Raw genomic sequence first — 20,971 nt, 5'->3', positions numbered from 1 at the left:
GCATTTTACAAAAGAAAAAATATAGTTTACCTCGTTTTACCAGCAGGATCCATGTAAGTTGTTTTTTCAAACTTGATCCATTTTCCTTCTGCAATTAACTAAAAGGAGATGAGACGACAGATGAGTTAGAAGCTTTCAAACTGAGTTTTTTATTTAGAAGAGTTTTTATTTTTATTTTCACATTCTCTCTATGGCCTTCCCAATTATCACACTTCCCTTCCAATAATTCATATGCAGGTTTTCAGTTGAGTATATTAAATATTATTTTCCTAACGGGTGGTTCTACTTCTATTTGGAGTTTTGGAGGTAGTACTGAGAGGTGAAAAGAAATGAGTTGAAAACTCTTGGGGTTGGGATGGGGAAGGAAGACCAGAAGGGAGCAAAAAGGAGTGAGGGCTTCTCTCGGATGCTTCTCTTATTCTGGCCTCTGATCTGGGTGCTAGTCATATATATGTATATATTTAGTATATGAACACATCAGTGGCATTTTACTTTCTTTTTTTTTTTAAATTTAAAATTTTTATTTTATTGATTATGGTCTCACATAATTGTCCTTATTCCCCCATTTCCATCCCAAACCCTTCCCTAGATATGCGCCCCCAACCCCTGTTGTCCATGGCCACTGGCTAGGCCCATAGGTATGCACAACAAGCATGTCAAAGTCAAAGGCTAACACAGGCCAAATAAACAAGGTTAAGTTTATGTGGGCTGCAAAAAACAAAAGCTTCTATTTTCATAGAAACATAGGTTTATTTTGATAGAGACATGCTGAATAGAAAGGGCTGAAATAAATGAGTAATCATTAACATAAAACAGAACATTTTAATAAAAGTTAGTATTTCTTCTTGAACATTAATTTACCACTGAATAACTGCATAAATTAATAAGCATAATGCAAATAAACCTATTTTTCTTGTTCTCTGAAAAGCTCACACCAAACAAGTCAGTACCAGATTAATGACGTGGCCATCGGCTGCTAAAATATTTGCTGCAGTATTAGTGGAGAGAAATGGTGCGCCTGTGTGTAAGGAGTGTAAGGGAAATCATGCAACATGATGATAGTGATCAGTCATTAGTGAACGTTGTAGTTCGTTATTAATAATTATGTATAACAGGATATTGTAAGGATTAAATTACAAAATTATTAAGATGTTTCTTACTGTTATATTGGCTGGGCTGCAAAAATATTCGTTGTGGGCCTTGAGTTTGACATGCCTGCTATACAACAAAGTTGAATGTGAGGAAACCATGTCCAATGACTGGATTTCTAATAACCGAGGGTGGCACTCTCAGCATTGTTCTGCCTCGATACTGAGTCTAGGTTCCTGGGACTAACTTACCGATGGCACTGCACTGCACTAAAAGGAAAGTGTCGCTGTGTACATAAAGCAGCTTATAGGCTTCTGAGTATCCTTTTCACTTTGTTCTTTAATACTCATCTTTAGATATGTTTATTGATTTTAGAGAGGAAGGGAGAGAGATCCATTGATGTGAGAGAGAAACATTGCTTGGTTGCCTCCTGACCAGAAATCAAACCCACAACCTTTTTGGTGTACAGGACAACACTTAACCAACTGAGCGCCCAGAAGGCCCGTCTTTCACTTCTTACCAGAAACAACCTACCAACTGCCAAAAGATCGATTCACACATAACATAGACTTATATTTTATTTATTTATTTACTTAACAGGAAAATAGTCTGATTTTTATTTTTGCATGTTATATGCAAATACACAATACAATAATGTCATACATCCCTATATGATTTTTTTTTATGCATTTTACCTTTTTAAAAATAAAGTGTACAGAAGGAGGGCTATATGACATTTAATAGGAAAGTTCTATAGAATAACAACTTATATTATGTCCTTGTAAAAATCTGGACCTCTTTAAAATATTTAACTGAAACATTCATTTTTTTAGCTTTGCTAATCAAAATTGTTTTAAGAATTAAAACTAGGTTATAACTAATGTCAGTATATAATAGTGACTACAATTTCACTTTTTCTTTATACAAATATATTTTATTATATTCACTTGACCAAACCCTTAAGTACCTTTTAAAGATTTCAATATTTTTCTTCAAAAAGAAAAGAACTGTGTATGATTCTAGACTTGTAAGAGAAATGTAAAGTGTGTAAAATAAAACCAGTGTTTTTTATATTTCAGTATATTTAAAAATATATAATTAGATGACCAATTATATTTTCTGAATTAATTTTACACGCCGTCTTAAAATTAATAAATTTCCACTTTTACTTAAGTGTTTTACATTAACTTTGGGAAAAATAAAGAAATAAGGGAGATTTAAAATGTTTTTATTGATTTTAGAGAGAGAGGAAAGAAGAGGGAGGGGGTAAGAGAGAGAAAAAAAAGAAACACTGATTGGTTGCCTCAGGTACACACCCGGAACAGGGACTGAACCCAAAACCTGGGCATGTGCTCTGATTGGGAATTGAACTGGTGATCTTTTGTTGCACAGGACGAAGCTCAACCAACACAGCCACATTAGCCAGGACAAAAAAATATGGGAGATTTTTAAAGGTACTCACAAAAATACCAGAGCTTTCAAGGATAGTACTACAGGGCAATGAATCAAACAATTTTAACCCTTTGTACTCCGCTGTCCCCTCTCAGGGGACATCGGAATTCTAGCATATCACTCGGATGTCCCCTCTCAGGGGACATTGCAGTTTATTAGTGATTACGGGGAATTGAGTTATTTCAACGCACTCCGCCGCAAAGTAGCGTCGAGTAGCTGGTAGCCAATGTCCAGAATAGTTCGGAGTGCAAAGGGTTAAGTTACTTTTTATTTATTTAAAAAAAGCATGTTATGAAGGCCAAAAGGACACAGGAGCTCCCATTGGGACCGGCCCATGCTTTGGTTTTGATTGGCATTCAATTTGGAGTTCATACCAGCTTAGAATACTTGATTCTGGTCTCCAAAATTTATCTTAACATAATCAAATTCTAATAAACTGCGTCCATTTTATGTATTTATAACTGAGTCAGAACTATTTATTTTTTTAAAAAGTCAACTTTCAAAGAAAAACAAAACAGTGAAAGACATTGGGATGTTCTAAGTAAGGCCTTAAATTCTACTCATGCCCTTAGCATACCTTTATCTTATGTTCCAATCAAAGCCAGCTTGTGTGTTGTTTTTGAAAGTTTCCTAACTATTACTGAGAAATAACAGAGTAAACTGAACTTGCCAAGTGTAAATCATAATTAGCATTTGATCTCTGTGGAGCTGTAGCTTCCTTAGTTTTTCTAGCTGGTGACCGAGTTCCCTCAGGGGCTTCTCAGAAGGCTTGGAGCTTAAGTTGTATGAAAATATTCTATCTAGAAAAATCTTAACTTCTATTTTTCAGTTACCAAAGATACTTAAAGGAAGATACCTTTTCGCTTTAAAAATACCAGTGTCCTAATTTTCCTTTTAATTCTTCATCTGAGTAGTCAGTCTCTCTGAAGAGCATTATTTACAAAATGTCCTCATAAATCTCTGCATCTTTGATATTGTTGTAAATTTAATACTTCTCATTATAGATTTTAAACAACTACAACTTGGGGTTGTGTGTATAAATATGTAAAATAATCAATACACTCAGATACATATAATCTACCAGAGGCCCGATGCACGAAGATTCGTGCAAGAATAGGCCTTCCTTCACCTGGCTGCCGGCACCAGCTTCTCTCCGGCACCTGGGACCCAGGTCTTTGCTCTGGCCACCGCCTTCTGCCTTCGCCTTCGCTCTGCCGCCCTCCTTTAATTTCCTCCACCTCTGCATCCCATCCCCCAGCAGACGTCCCGCACGCACTGCTCCATGCCCGTGCATGTGCACAGCCCAGAGGTCTGGAGTGGCTGGGCGGGGTGCAACGTCCTTGCCCAACCACCGCCGTATTTGTGGAGGAGAGATGGTCAATTTTCATATTCTGTCTTATTAGATAGGATATCCTATGTAATAAAAGGCTAATATGAAAACTGACTGAATGACAGAATGACTGGTCGCTATGTCGCACACTGACCACCAGGGAGTAGACACTCAACGCATGAGCTGCCCCCTGGTGGTCAGTGTGCTCCCACAGGGGAGTGCCGCTCAGTCAGAAGCCAAGCTCACAGCTGGAGAGTACAGCGCTGGTGGTGGGAGCGCTAAGGATGTCTGACTGCTGGCTTGGGCCTGCTCAGGGCTCCCGGACTGTGAGAGGGTGCAGGCCAGGCTTGGGGGACCTCCTCCTCGAATGCACGAGTTTCGTGCACTGGGCCTCTAGTCCTATATAATAAAAGGCTAATATGCAAATCAACCGGACAGAACAACCAGTCGCAATGATGCACAATGACCACCAGGGGGCAGAAATTCAATGCAGGAGCTTTCTTCTGGTGGTCAGTGTGTTCCCACAGAAGGAGTACCACTCAGCCAGAAGCCCTGAGCCAGGCTCATAGCTGGCGAGTGCAGTGGCGCTGGCAGGATCCTCTCCCACCTACATGGCAGGGCTCCCAGACTATGAGAGGGAACAGGCCGGGCTGAGGGGACCCCCCCCCTTCCAATGCACGAATTTCATGTATTGGGCTTCTCCCTCTCTCCCTCTCCCTCTCCCTCTCCCTCTCCCTCTCCCTCTCCCTCTCCCTCTATATATATATATATATATATATATATATATATATATATATATGTGTGTGTGTGTGTGTGTGTGTGTGTGTGTGTGTGTGTGTGAGTGTGCGCGCCCATGCACACATGCATATAATTCAGGATAGATTTACATATATAAAGTTGCAAAAGATCCTATGAGCCACAAAGTATCTCTAGGATATTTCAAAACACTGGCCTCAACACTAAGTCTCATTTGTAGCACATAAACATCCCAAGAAAAAGCAACACAGACAGAATAATTAAAATACAACAGGATCAAGCAAAAATTTTCAATAAAGTTTTCTGAAAGTTTGCTATGCTGAAAAGATATATAAATACTCAAAAGAAAGCCTGACCCCAAAGTATATTTTGTACTCTAAACAAAATGAAAAGTAAACACAAACCCAGCCACTGTTCTTTACTTATCAATGCCAGGGATGCAAAGGCTCACATGGAAACTTTCATTGTTATGTGGTCTGAAAAGATTAATAAGTAAAACAAGTAAATGACTTTCATGTTAGCACAAAATTCTAGGTGTACTGGTTAATAATTCAGATTTTTTTCAATAGATGGAGTTACACATATGCAATTTGATATGTATGCTATTTTGTTGTATTGACAACAAAGCTTCAAAACTTCATATGTCAAATTTGCTGAAGGTGTTAACATCATAGATATTTTATGCATAAAAACGTCAAATTTTGTGTCAAAAAAAAAAAAAAGAGATATCTGCGGGAAGTTTTAATTCATTACTTTCTTTATTTTGAAGAAAAGTGCGGCTGAAAGTTATCGTATACTTTGGGAAGTTTATGGTTGAACATACTCCATCTCAAGATACTTGTGAACTCTGGTTTAAACACTTTAAAAGTGATGATTACAATGGGAAAGACAAAGAACATCCAGGTCAACCGAAAAAGTTTGAAGAACAACAATTACAACCATTACTGGATGAAGATGTGTGTCAAACTAAACAACAACTTGCAGAAAGATTAAACGTTGCTCAACAAACAATTGCCAATCATTTACAAGCAATAGGAAAGATTTTAAAGGAAGGAAAATGGGTGCCACCTCAACTGAACGAAAGACAAATGGAAAACCCAAAAGCCTTCAGTAAAATGTTGCTTCCAAGTCTTGCATCAAATTGTGACTGGCAATGAAAAGTGGATTTATTTTAAGAATCCCAAATGCACAAAATCATGGGTTGATCCAGGTCAGCCGTCAACATCGACTGCAAGGCTAAATTGCTTCAGAAAGAAGACAATGCTCTGCGTTTGGTGGGATCAGGAAAGTGTGGTGTATTATGAGCTTCTAAAACCAGGTGAAATTGTTAGTGACAACAAATAATTGAACCACGCTTTGATCGTGAAACTACCAGAATGTCCCAGAAGGCACAACTAAGTAATTTTGCTTCACGATGACACACCATCACACACTTCAAAACCAGTTAAAGTCTCGTTAAAAGATATTGCCTGGGAAGCATTAACCTACCCACTGTATTCATCAGACCTCGCTCCTTCAGATTACAATGGAATACAAAAATCAGAGATACATATGTCAACAAAGATGAATCTCAAAATCTTACTTTGAATAAAAATAATCAAATCACAGAGGAATACTATTATATGTATACTAGTGGCCCGGTGCACAAATTCATGCACATTGAAAGGAAATTAGAAGAAATATTTTAATATCACTACTTGCCCTTTCTTTGTAATAGAAGTGTCAACCAAATTCATGATTGACAATGACAGATTGAAACACACATTTGCTATTGGCACCAGCAAGAGCTTTATATGCATTGTGCACCGACTCTCTGACATCCCCTGAGGGGTCCCAGATTGCGAGAGGGCACAGGCCAGGCTGAGGAATCCCACTGGTGCACGATGAGGGCTGAGGAGGGACACAGGAGGTTGACCAGTAGGGAGGGACTGCGGGAGGGTTCCAGAGCATGTCCAGCCCCTCTCTCTTAGTCCCGATTGTCTGGACTCCAACAGCAAGCTAACCTACCAGTCGAAGCATGTCACAGCAAGCAGTTGAGCAGCCTTACACTCCTAGATATATATCATTAGCATATTACACTTTGATTAAATGGATGACCTGACAACTAGGCACTTAGCATATTAGGTTTTTATTATATATATTAACCCCTCTGCCTGCCAGCCTGCCCACTCCCAATGCCCCCCCCCCCCCCCCCGGCTTGATGGCCCCTATCTGTCTTTGCCTCGGCCCTTCCACCATGGCTTTGTCTGGAAGTATGTCCAGAAGGTCTCCTGGTCTAATTAGCATATTACTCTTTTATATATATAAAGGAAGGAAAATGGGTGCCACAGCAACTGATATAAAATATAATTTTTTTTTTTACATATGTTTATGTATGTATACACACACGCAAAACTAGACAAGACTACTGTTTGGGGAGACATTCAAACATATGTGATTGAACTACAAATAAAAACAGTAGGAATTATAAACAAGGATAACAATGTCTTGGAAACATCAGTATGGAATTTTTTAAAATTTCTTTATTGATTAAGATGTCCTTATTCCCCTTTACTTCCCTCATTCACCCCACTCATGCCCTCAACCCCCTGGTGTTCATGCCCATTGGTTAGGCTTACATGCATGCATGTAAGTCTTTTGGTTGATCTCTCCCCTTTACCCTTATCCTCCCCTATCTTCTCTCTGAGGTTTGATCAATATTTCTGTCTCTGGATCTGTTTTTATTCATCAGTTTATGTTATTCATTATATTCCATAAATGAGTGAGATCATGTGATATTTATCATTCTTTGGCTGGCTTATTCACTTAGCATAATGCACTCCAGTTCCGTCCATGCTGTTGCGAATTGTAAATACTCTTACTTTTTTGCCACAGCTTAGTATTCCATTGTGTAAATGTACCACAGGTTTCTAATACACTCATCTGCTGATGGGCACTTAGGCTGTTTCCAAATCTTAGTTATTGTGAATTGTGCTGCTATGAACTTAGGGATGCATATATCCTTTCTGATTGGTATTTCTAGTTTCTTGGGATATATCCCTAGAAGTGGGATTACTGGGTCAAATGGGAGCTCCATTTTTAGTTTTTTGAGGAAGCTTCATACTGCTCTCTACAGTGGCTGCATCAGTTTGCATTCCCACCAAAAGTGCATGAGGGTTCCTTTTTCTCCCCATTCTCATCAGCACTTGTCATTTGTTGTTGATAGCCATGCAGTTCCCTCTAAATGTTAGAGATTAAACCCTTATTGGAGATAACATTGGCAAATATGTTCTCCCATACAGTGGGCTTTCTTATTGTTTTGTTGATGGTTTCTTTTGCTGTGAAAAAGCTTTTTATTTTTATGTAGTCCCATTTGTTTATTTTCTCTTTAGTTTCCATTGCCCTATGAGCAGTATCAGTGAAGAAATTGCTTCGACATATGTATGATATTTTGCTGCCTGTGGATTCCTCTAGTATTTTTATGGTTTCCCATCTTATGTTTAAGTTCTTTATCCATTTTGAGTTTATTTTTGTGTATGGTGTATGTTAGTGGCCTAGTTTCATTTTTTTTTTTTCATGTATCTATTCAATTTTCCCAACACCATTTATTGAAGAGACTGTCTTGACTTCATTTTATGTTCATGCCTCCTTTGCCAAATATTAATTGAGCATAGTGGCTTGAGTCGATTTCTGGGTTCTCCATTTGATTCCATTGATCTATATATCTGTTCTTGTGCCAGTACCAGGCTGTTTTGAGAAAAGTGGCTTTGTAATACAGCTTGATATCTGGTATTGAGATCCCAGTATGGTGGTTATTGATGGTGGAGGATGAGGGAGAGGCATGCAGGGGTCTTTGAAATAACTGGTATCATACTATTTCTTTACTTGGGTGGTAAATACACATGTTCTCTTTATTATTCTCTTAACTCTTTTATATGTAGAGGCCCAGTGCACAAAATTCGTGCATGGGGGAGGGGTATTTAGCCTAGCATTTACCCTCTCCAATCTGGGACCCCTTGAGGGATGTCTAACTGTCTGTTTATCGGGCCTAAACGGGCAGTTGGACATCCCTCTCACAATCCAGGTCTGCTGGTTTCCAATAAGGTTCCCTGCCTGCCTTATTGCCCCTAACGGCTTCTGCCTGGCAGCCTGACCACCGCTGAACCACATACTTGCCAGCCTGATTGTCGCCTAAGCGCTCCCCTGCCAGCCCAATTGCCCCCAACTGCCCTTCCCTGCTAACCTGGTCACCCCCTACTGCCCTCCCCTGCTGCTCTGGTTACCCCCTACTGCCCTCCCCTGCTGCTCTGGTCACCCCCAACTGCCCTTGCCTGCAGGCCTGGTTACTCCCAACAGCCCTCCCCTGCAGGCCTGGTCACCCCAACTTCCCTCCTTTGCAGGTTTGGTCCCCCCCAATTACGCTCCCTTGCAGGCCTGGTCCCTCCCAATTGCCCTCCCCTGCAGGCCTGGTCCCTCCCAACTGTCCTTTCCTGCAGGCCTGGTTGCTCCTAACTGCGCTCCCCTGCTGGCCTGATCACCCACAACTGCTCTCCCCTGCTGGCCATCTTGTGTGTTGGAGAGATGGTCAATTTGCATATTACCCTTTTATTAGGTAGGATATATTTCTCAGTAACACAAAGAAAACACACATTCACATAAATGTACATCCATCCATATTTATACAATGGAATACAGAAACCAGAGGTACACATGTCAGCAAGGATGAATCTCTAAATCTTAGTCTTGAGTGAAAATAATCAAGTCTTGGTACATATATACATACATTCATATATATAAATATGTAAAAGTATTGATAATTATTAAATGGAAGAGGTAGATAATATACATGTGTGTATTATGCTATAAACTTTCCTGAATGTTTCAATTTTTTACAAGAAAAAGTTGGAAAAACTACCTTTGAAGGCCTTTAGAAGGAGCATGATCTCTCTAGTTCACTGCCACCCCCACTATTCCTTATTAATAACTCTCAGCCTGTTACATAATTTCTAGTACCTCTGGTCCCTAGAGACATTTGAATTTGCAACTGGGGGCCCTGCTTGTTGGTTTTGGTCCCTCCTCTATCTCCCTATCCCCTACATGTAAACAGATCATGGTGGAGGGACATGACAGGCATTTCTCTCATTCCCATAGGCCAAATAAAACATACGTGAAATTTTGCTTTTTAGAACAGGTTAAGTACAGCACAAGCGATATAATTTCCCACAAGCAGGCAGTAGAGAGTAAAGCCCTCTTCACCCACCTCCCAGCAACTACAGCAACTTTGGCAAGATGTACTATACCTGATAAGACAAACGTGGGGCCTTTATCCCAGAAGATGAAGAATTTTACAATTTTTATGACTCTTGCAGTGTATTTGGCACCAAAGATAAAAAGGGTGGGAAAGTAAGATCTTCCAGGAACATCAAGGGACCAATGGTACACACTACTGCATCAGGGATACAACCCTATATAATAAAAGGGTAATATGCAATTTGACCCTAACGGTGGAACAACTGGTCACTATGACACTCACTGGCCAACAGGGGGCAGATGCTCAATACAGGATTTCTTCCCTGGTGGTCAGTGCGCTTCCACAGGGGGAGTTCTGCTCAGCCATAAGCCAGGCTGATGACTGTAAGTGCAGCAGTGGTGGCAGGAGCCTCTCCTGCCTCTGTGGAAGAACTAAGATGTTTAACTGTGGCTTAGGCCTGATCTCCCAGATAGCAAGGCTAAGCTGGCATGTGAATATCCCCTAAGGGCTCCCAGGCTGCCACGGGATGTCTGACTGCCAGCTTAGGCTTGATCCCCTGGGGACATTCCCCTAAGGGGTCTTGGACTATGAGAGGGTGTAGGCTGGGCTGAGGGATCCCTCCCCCCAGTGCATGAATTTTCAGGCACCAGGCCTCTAGTCCTATATAATAAAAAACTAACATGCAATCACCCAAACAGCAGAACGACTGGTTGTTATGATGCGAAATGACCACCAGGGGGCAGAAACTCAATGCAGGAGCTGCCCCCTGGTGGCCAGTGCACTCCCAAAGGGGAAGTGCTGCTCAGCCAGAAGCCAGGCTCACGACTGGCGAGTGCAGGGGCGGTGGCGGAAGCCTCTCCTGCCTCTGCAGCAGTGCTAAGGCCGTCTGACTGCCAGATTAGGCAGCTGCACATCTCCTGAGGGCTCCTGGACTGCAACAGGGTGCAGGCCGGGCTGAGGGAACCCCCCACCCCCCACTGAGTGCACAAATTTTATGCACTCGGGCCTCTAGTGGATGAGATAAATCACTGTTACCTCTGCTTGGACTTGGGAGTAAAAAGAATTCATTGAGGATGTACAGGCACAGCATTTTAAGATAAGAAACCATTCCTCTACAGACTGATCGTTTCTTATTTCTCAGAGTCCAATGACATTAGGGAACCTGAAGCAGCTTCCCAGTTAGCATTTTTCTAGCCATGTTCAGTGATATGACATGTGCTTTCTTTGCAAACTCTGGTTTTCACTCCCACAGTTATCACATTGCAGCTTGGTTATTTCTGTACACACCATACAGCATGAATTTATCTAATTGTTTAGTAGGCAAAGCAGGCTTAGAATGGACAGGCAGATAGCCAGAGGCAGGCAGTGTCCACTGGGGGATAATCTGAGGTTGTTCAGTGACACTGCATGACAGGCTGGACCAGCAGGCCGAAGCAGGCGGGGAAATGGCAAGATCCCTGTCTGATTTTTCTCATCACCTGAACTGAGAGATCAAGATCACTTACCTTCCATCTCTACTCACCTTTGACCTAGGACTAGACCTGGGTGGTTTTCACTGGCTGTGTAACCTTTGAGAATGGTCTTGCCTTTTTGATTTATTCTTGATTTGATCTCCACAACTTGCTGACTTCCCAGATCTTAGAATTTCCACTTGTTTCTGATACCTAGATCTCCATATGACCAGGCATTGGCTTAGGCGGAATATTGATGCCTGTCAATATTTCTCTGTGACCTGCTTTAGTTATTTGCTGCCCACATCCTATTGTGACAGAACTCACTTGAGGATTTGATGCTGCTCTGATAAATCCTTACCAGGCCAGGGACTGAAGATAAGGGAAAGAAGGACTCTATTACCAAAGCTGTAGTATCAAGAAGATACCTGCAGGCCTCTGAGAAGGAAGTGAAATCCAAGATCAGACAATTAGCTGCTAAATTGTGACCCAGGCAAGGACAATACTTATCATGTATAATGCTAAAGAGGAAAGTCCCTACTGTAAAAATGTGGATAAAGATAGAGAAGAGGACATCCATAAAACAATGATGTGAGTGTGTCATCAACCAAGGAGTATGATTAATACAATTCTGTGAGATCACTTTAAAAAAAGGTAAGGATCAGTGTACTTACTAACAACAGGTTCTCACATTACCAGGTTTCCTCATTTCTTTGGCTATCATTCCATTTTCTTTGACAGTGTAGGATGGCCAGGACCACCCATATACCAAGAAAGTCTCTAAGCCTAGGAAATTCCTATCCCTCTCAACTTTAGTTCAGGTGAGAACCAATTTTTTCCCCCCTCAAAAAAGAAAACAATATGAAAGTATAAAAACCAACATAGTGCTAGAACAGAGTTTTTACCTTAGTTTTTCCAGGGTACAGGCAGATCTCAGTGATCTAAAGCTAACAAGTCTCATTTTCCACATTTCAGTCAGTCCTGGACTTAACTTGCATTTGAACATTCCCTCAACTTGAGCTGAGGTGAATCTATGCAGGAGCCTTGCCAGGTCTAGTAGGATTTTGGGGTGTGTGTGTGTGTGTGTGTGTGTGGTGTGTCTTCATGAAGAAATTTGTTTCCAGACCTGTTTGAATAAGAGGCTCAATCTCTTTCTTTAGACCCAGTCATCTCCTTGTGGGGAGAGGCCAATTCTGTTGACCAGGCTATCTGGTTCCTGGACCTTACCTAGGTTAATGGAGGCTTGAAGAAATGTCTACCTTCTGCACCAATATATCCTAAAACCTTCTGGGAGAGAGGAAACTGAGCAGTGCCACAGAAAGGGCTGTGGGTAAGAGAGTTTTTGATCAGTGACTTTTCACCTACCATTAAAAGATGTAGAAATCTGACCAGTTGGTGGAACAGGCATGCCTAAAAATTAGTGCTTCCTCCATAACAGGAGATTGGTTAAGTGAACCATGGCATATCCATACAATGAAATGCTCTGTATAATGTTATAGAAGAATATTGACATAAAAAATATCCACAATGTACCATTAAGTGAAAAAGCAGGACACAAAACAGTATAATGTGATTCTAGTTTGGTTAATAAATTATACATAATTGTTACAGAAAACCGAAGAACAACAAAACAATACCAGAGAGATGGAGTTACATTTATTACGCACGGGTACAGAGGAAAATATCTCTCAAATTCTGGGCCCCAAAATGTAGGAATTCTCCCTATTTATATGATTTTACCTTCTTTGTCTCCCAAATATGGAGTGTTTCTGGTCCCTTTTGCAAGTTCTTAAAGAGCCCGTATGTTCTGGGTCTTGAGACCTCAATCAGAGGCCTGGCCTGATGCCAGCACTGATAACCTTGTCTAGGGAAAGTTTAACGGCCTGGATGAAGCGGGAGTAGTCTTAGCAAGCAATAATTTACAGAAGCCAATTAGCAGAGTTAAAATTTCAAACAGCAGTTTTCATATAAGATGGATGCTTCATAATAACTAAAAAATATGAGTATGTATATATATAAAATATATATATATGAGCAAGGCACTAAGTAATGTTTTACATTAATTACTTTATCCTCATGATAACCTTATGATGTACATAGGTATTATATTCATTCTTCTACAGATGAGGAAACTGAGGCAATAAGAATTAATTTGCCATCGTTCACTTAAGTGGCAGATGTGTTGAAGTCAAGAGCCCAAACTCTTCACAATGAACTCTATCTATGTCTATATTTGTACAGAAAAAAAGTGAAGAAAGATACCATGATGTTGACAGTTAACTGGTTATTTCTGGGTGGTGAGATTATGAGTGACTTTTGTTCCCTTTATGCTTTCCTGAGTAGTGTGACATTTTCATGATTTACATGGATTATTTTTATACTCAGGAAAAACAAATCTATTTCCATTTTGAATAAAGCAAACAAGCCATTGTTTCCAATCTGTAGGCAGCAGACTGCTGGCAAATGGGGGGAGTAACTTTATTACAAGGTTTTTGGAAATTCCTATATGGCCCAAGCACTATCTATCATAGAAGGAATATATAATGTGCTTCTACATAGGTCTTTTTCAAATGTCATGATGTATACTGCCATGATGTGCACCCATAGTCCTTGAGTTCATTACAAATTTATTAATCAATAGATATTAAAAATACAACCATTATCAGCACTGGTTCTGATCACTCCACACTCTCAGTGGGTGCGAGCGGCAGCTGCTGACCCTAATGGCCCCTGAGGGCTCTCCACCTCCCCCTACTCCTGAGAGGCGATAAAGGCCGGCAATCGCCTTTTGCACCCATTGCTGGGGACAGCCTGCTTGCACCCACTGCTGGTGCTGGAGCTGCTGCTCCCATCCTCTCCCAGTGCCAGCCCTGGCTCGCACCAGCAACTGGTGCCAGAGCCACTGCTCACACCTGCTGACGGCACCGGCCTCACTAGCACCCGCTGCTGGCGCTGGCCCCAATCACTCCACACTGTCAGCACGTGAAAGCGGGGCTGGTGCTGTCAGTGCATGGGGCTGGTGGCAGAGAGGGGACAGGAGGTCACAATGGGAGGGCCAGGCAGGGGTTCAGAGGATGGGCTGAGACCCGCCCCTGTGCCCACTGTAGCCTCGTGGCCCACAGTTCCTTTCAATGTTCACAAATTCATGCACTGGGCCCTTAATATAATATGTTAGGAGAAACAAACAAAATGTAAATACAGCAAGGAAGTGCTCAAAAGATAAAATGATGGGCCATGTCAAAAGGATATACAGGAGCAACCAGGAAGAGCTATCAATGGCCAAAGCTGGAACAATTGGAGCAACAAGATAAATAATGTAGTATTGGATTATTATTGAAAGTATAAAATAACCCTGCTCATGTGGCTCAGTAGTTGAGCATTGAGCCATGAAAATAGAGGTCATTGGTTCTATTCCCAGTCATGGCACATACCCTGTTTGCAAACTGATCCCCAGTAGGGGGCATGCAGGAGACAGTTGATTTAGGATGTTTTTCATCCATGTGTCTATCTCCCTCTCCCTCTCCCTTCTCTCTCTAAAAGTCAATAAAAATATTTTAAAAACAAAGAATAAAATAAATATACACAGGTTTATACTGATATAAATAAATGATTGAATAAATAGATAAATGGCAATTCTGTAATTCCTTACAGAATTACAAAAAAATATATGTAGATACTCTCCCTTCCAGTAGATGGAGCTTGATCCTCATGCCACCTCCAAGTTGCACTAGACTTAGTGATTCAATTCCAAAGAATAGAGTGTGGAAAGGAAAAAACAGTAACTTTCCAGTGGAAAAACGAGGCAAACACAGACTAAATCAGCCAAGCAAGGTGAATACACAAGCAGTAAGCCATGTTGACATCATGTAATGAAAAAGGCATTCACCTCTGTAGTATTCTTTTCCAATATCATAAACCCAGTCTAACTATGAGAAAAACATCATCAAAGCCCAAGTAGAGGAATACTTTATAAAATACCTAATCAGTACTCATGAAAATCATTGAAGCCATGGAAACAAGAAAAGAAAATCACACACCAGAAAAGTAAAAAGACATGATGACTAAATGCAATGTGGTATCCTAAATGTTAGTGAAAAAATGGTGAAATCCCAGTAAAGTGTGGAGTTTAATTAATAGTAATGTACCAATGCCAATTTCTTAGTTTTGACAAATGTACTGTGGTTATATAAGATATTAACATTAGGAGAAACTGAGTGAGAGTTATATGGGACTGTATATGATCTTTGCAGATGAATGGATTAAAATACTTTGGTACAGCCAAAACCCGTTTGGCTCAGTAGATAGAGTGCCGGCCTGCAGACTGAAAGGTCCCGGGTTCGATTCCCGTCGAGGGCATGTACATTGGTTGTGGGCACATTCCCAGTAGGGGGGTGTGTGCAAGAGGCAGCTGATTGATGTCTCTCTCTCATCGATGTTTCTAATTCTCTCTCTCTCTCTCTCTCTTCCTCTCTGTAAAAAATCAATAAAATATATTTAAAAAAATACTTTGGTACATCTATCTACACATTGAAATACTATGCTTCTGTTAAAAGGAAGGAACTCCTGCCAAAACCAGTTTGGCTCAGTGGATAGAGCGTCAGCCTGCGGACTGAAGGGTCTGGGGTTCAATTCCAGTCAATGGCAAGTACCTTGGTTGCGGGCACATCCCCAGTAGGGGGTGTGCAAGAGGCAGCTGATTGCTGATTCTCTCTCATCGATGTTTCTAACTCTCTATCCCTCTCTCTTCCTTTCTGTAAAAAATCAATAAAATATACATTTTTTTTTTAATATTAAAAGGGAAGGAACTCCTTCCATTTGCAACAGCATGGATGGAGCTGGAGAACATGATGCTAAGAGAAATAAGTCAGGCAGAGAAAGGTAAATATCACATGATCTCACTCATTTGTGAATTATAATGTACAACATAAATCAATGAACAAAAACAGATCTAGAGACAGAGAAGCATTGATCATATGCTCAAACCTAAGAGGAAAGGTAGGAGAGGGTTGGGGTAAGGGGGAGAGATCAACCAAAAGACTTGTATGCATGCATATAAGCATAAACAATGGATGCAGACAACAGGGTTGAGGGTGAGGGCAGGACTGGAGTGATGGGGGAACAATGGGCAACAAGGACACTTTTGTAATACCTTAATCAATAAAGAAAAAATGGAAAAAATAAATTACAGTTTATATTTTACCTAATAAAAGAGTAATATGTAAATTAACCATCAATCCGCTCCACCAGCCACGCCCACAAGCCAGACAAGTCAATCAGAGCGAGTATGCAAATAAAACCAACCAAGATGGCTATAGCCACAGAGAGCAGGAGAGAAGAGTTTCTCCGGCAATGGAGGAAGACAAGATTTCCGCCTGCCCTTGCTGGCCTAAGCCTCTTCTCAAGGCTACAAAGTTTCAATTGTAGAGGTAAACAAATCCAAACAGAAATGGCTCTCACCATGGAGCGAGCAGGAGGCTTTGCTCCACTCAAGGCTACAAAGTTTCAATTGTAGAAAATATATCCCAGATACCAGGGCCTTCACTTGGGTCACTGGGGGGCATGGCCGGCCTGCAAACCAAGATAGGCCCCTCGCTCAGGCCACCCCATGAGGACCCACCCTGATCTGGGACTCCCTTCAGGGCAAACCAGCTGGCCCTCACCCATGCACCAGGCCTCTATCTTATCTAATAAAAGAGGAATATGCAGATTGACCATCACTCCAACACACAAGATGGCTGTCCCCATGTAGTCAAAGATCCTGCCCCTATCTGGACACAAGATGGCCAGCAGGGAAGGGCAGTTGGGAGGGACCAGGCTGGCAGAGGAGGGAATTTGGGGGCAAACGGGCTGGCAGAGGAGCAGTTAGACATCAAACAGGCTGGCATGGGAGTGGTTAGGGGGTGATCAGGCTGATAGATAGAAGCAGTTAGGGGCAATCAGGAAGAAGGCAGGCGAGCAGTTGGGAGCCAGCAGCCCTGGATTGTGAGAGGGATGTCGCAGATTGGAGAGGGTGCAGGCTGGGCTGAGTGACACCCTCCATTCCCATCCCCTTGCACGAATTTTATGTACTGGGCCTCTAGTTAATAATATTTTGTATTAGTTTCAGGTGTACAGCATAGTGGTTACACAATTATATAACATTACTAAGTGTTCCCTCTGACCTCTACCCAACCAAAACCATGCATAGTTATTATAATATCATTAACTATATTTCTATTTTGTGCTTTACATCCCCATGACTATTTTGTAACTACCAATCTGTTCTTCTCAATCCTTTCACAGAATTATTACTTTTGACAGGAAAAAAAAGTTATCAAATAAATGGCTAAGTGAAAAAGGGAACAGGTATAAAGTTTAAAACCTGTCTTTAAGAATTAAAAAAAAAAATAATTTGAAACAACAAATAGTCTACATTTCTTTGTAAATTGGTTTTATGTGGGGAGGGGAAAAGTAAGTGAAAAACTATACCTCCTCTGAAATAGTAAACTGTTTGTTTTTTCCAGAAGAATCCACTGGTTCTTGGTTTTCCATGTTCAAACTGGTCAGTCTTTCCAGTTCTTAGATAAGAAGTTGACACTGCAAAGAATGAGATAAGTTTAGGCTACATTTATTTTTCTGAATTAAACATCTGTTCATAAGCCACTGATCAAAGTACTGTCTGGTAGCGGGCGAAACTAGAGGGCACCTTTCTCTCAGAGGTGCTTGCAGAGTGTACCAAAGGACACTGAGGAACACTGAGACTCAGGAACCTCATAGGGTGGGGCTGACGGGAAGCAAGGCTGTAGGCTCCACCCTGAAACTCCACCCCATCCAAGCTGAGCACAGAGGATTTTGAAATTTTCCAAGTCTAATCAAATAAGGTTGTCTCCTGGCATAGACACAGCTGATCTTCACAGCCAATTGGCCTGGAGGTCAGTTCCTCCCAGTGATACCAACAACAATCAAGACTTAACTACAATAAGGCTGTACACACAGTCCACAAAGGGGTGCACCAAGAGTGTCCACCTCAGGTAACTGGGAGGCTTGACCCACTGAACCATTTGGACAACTTAGCACACAAAGCCACCCTACCAACTCAGGGAAGCAGCAAAAATGCCGAGACAAGGAAACAGATCACAAACGAAAGAAATGGAGGACAAGAAGCGACTGGATATAGAGTTCAAAACCACACTTACAAGGTTTTTCAAGAATTTTCTAGAAAAGGCCGATAAAATAAACGAGACTTATGAGGATATGAAAAGGGATCAGTTAGAAATAAAGAATACATTGTCTGAAATAAAAAATATTATACAGAGTCCTAAAAACAGAATGGAAGATCGCAAGAATCAAGTCAGAGATTTGGAACATAAAGAGCCAGAAGACACTCCTCCACAGAAGCAAGAAGACAAGAGAATCCAGAAAGTTGAATGTAAGAAGCCTCTGGGACAACTTCAAGCGAACCAATACATACTGGAAGAAATAGTGAAAGAAAACATACTGGAAGAAATAGTGAAAGAAAACTTCCCCCATCTGGTGAAAGAATTAAGACTTATAAGTCCAGGAAGTGCATAGAACCCCAAACAAAAGGAATCCAAAGAGGACCACACCAAAACAAATCATAATTAAAATTCCAAAAGCAAAAGACAAAGAGAGAATATTAAAAGCAGCAAGAGAAAAGCAGGGAGTTACATATAAAGGAGCACCCATAAGATTGACAGCTGATTTCTCAACAGAAACCATGCAGGCCAGATGGGAATGGCAAGAAATATTCAAGGTGATGAAGAGCAAGAACCTACTGCCAAAAATTCTCTACCCAGCAAAACTATCACTCAGAATCGAAGGCCAGATAAAGAGCTTCACAAATAACAAAAAGCTAAAGGAGTTAATTACCACCAAGGCAGAATTATATGAAGTGCTGAAGGGGGTTCTTTAGGAAGAGGAAGAAAATAAAGATAAAAATTATGAACAACAAATACATAACTAACAACAAGTGAATCTAAAAACCAAGGGAATTAAAAAATCTGATAAACAATATTAACTGGTGAATATAATAGAATCAGAGATATGGAAGGGGAGTGAACTGATGATTCTCGGGGAAAAGGGGAGAGGGGGCTGTGGGAAGAGACTGAACATAAAATGTGCACCTATGGATGAGGAAAATGGGGGTGGGCAAAGGGGAAAGGCTGGGATGGGAACCTGGCGGAGGGGAGCAATGGAGGGAAAAAAAAATGAGGAACATTTGTAATAATCTGAATAATAAAGATCTGTTTTTAAAAAAAGTACATTATGGCACCAACCCTGTCACATATACCTATATTTGTATGGGGTGTATGTGATGGGATTGGTGCAATGATGTCATCATGCCGGGTACCCGTATGTGGGTGGACCCACCTGGAAACGAATAGAGGAGCAGTGTCTTGATTCCTAAGACCACTGGAAATATGCTTTTCAATGGCCTTAGGCGATCCCTGTGAAAGGGTTGTTCGACCCCCAAAGCAGTCTCGACCCACAGGATGAGAACCGCTGCCCTAGATGGAAAAGTAAACACAAAGGCCCCAGAGTAGGGGTGGGGAACTTTTTTTTGCCACTTAGATATTTATAACATCATTCTTGGGCCATACAAAATATCAACTTAAAAACTAGCTTGCTACATTTGGTTAAACATTTAATGATTTCTGGCTGGATATTCACCCACCCCTACCCTTAGAGCATCCAGGGAAGAACTTAAAAGCCATCCCAGTTAGGTCCAATCCTTAGCAGCATAGTTCCTCTGTGCATGTACTAGGACACCTTAGATAACATTTTTAGATTTTCTGACTTTACATTTAATAGACATTCCAAGGGCACAGTACCAAGATAGAACACTACTCCCCATGACACCCCTCAAGTATTGTCCTTTATCAACCCTTTATAGCTAAACTTCCAGAATTGTATGGGCTGGCTGTTTCTATCATCCATTCAATTTTTTTTTTTTTTTTTTTTTTTTTACTGTGGTAAATGGATATACCATGTTAATAATTTTAAAAATGTACAGTTCAGTGATATTAAATACATTTACATTAGTGTGGCCCATTCACTTTAAAGTTTTAATGTGCAAAGTCACAGTTAACTAGGACTACAAGATCTGTGATGATAAGAGTAGTCCCTTCCCATTTGTTTTAACTGCTCTTTCCTCTATCCTGGCTAAATTCCCTCATTTTTCTGTACCCTGAATGTCTGAGCATCTTTTCTCGGTCAGTTTATTGATAATCTGGCTATATATAGAATTATTAGAGGCCCGGTGCAGGAAATTTGTGCGGGGAGGGGGGAGAAGGGAGGGGGCGATGAGGGAGTGGGTCCCTTAGCCTGGCCTGCACCCTCTCACAATCTGGACCTCTGGCTCCTAACTGCTTGCCTGCCTGCTTGCCTTCCTGATGGCTCCTAACTGCCTCTGCCTCGGCCCCCATCCCCCTGGCTTCTTCAGGAAGGCTGTCTGTAATGACATCTGGAAGATCGTTCTGCTGTCTGGTTTAATTAGCATATTATACTTTTATTATTATAGAATGCACTGAAAATTATTTTCTAGAAGAAATAGAGAGGTGATGCCCAGTTTTTCTGTTTCTGCTACTGCTGTTAGAAAATTTGAAGCCATTCTGATTCTTGATTCTTTTCCTTTGAGACCTAATTTTTTGCTCTGCAAACTTA

At 41.1% G+C, this 20,971-nt stretch overlaps 1 protein-coding gene across 3 annotated transcripts in view; it reads right to left on the bottom strand.

Moving 5' to 3' along the window:
- NUDT5 (nudix hydrolase 5) overlaps nucleotides 1-20,971 on the bottom strand; it is a 42,055-nt gene that overhangs the window by 12,584 nt on the left and 8,500 nt on the right. For all 3 annotated transcript variants that reach the window (XM_084876336.1, XM_084876335.1, XM_084876337.1), the window contains exons 2-3: nucleotides 17,777-17,884; nucleotides 31-98 (exon numbers count right to left, since the gene is read on the bottom strand). In XM_084876336.1, the coding sequence (XP_084732462.1) occupies nucleotides 31-98; nucleotides 17,777-17,839 (131 nt within the window). In that variant the 5' untranslated portion in view covers nucleotides 17,840-17,884. The remainder of the gene's footprint in view (nucleotides 1-30; nucleotides 99-17,776; nucleotides 17,885-20,971) is intronic.

Source organism: Pipistrellus hanaki (assembly GCF_964339955.1).
Source record: "Pipistrellus hanaki genome assembly, chromosome: 1".
NCBI lineage: Eukaryota > Metazoa > Chordata > Mammalia > Chiroptera > Vespertilionidae > Pipistrellus > Pipistrellus hanaki.
The sequence above is the reverse complement of the archived record's forward strand: the minus strand, read 5'-3'. Positions and strand labels throughout refer to the sequence as shown.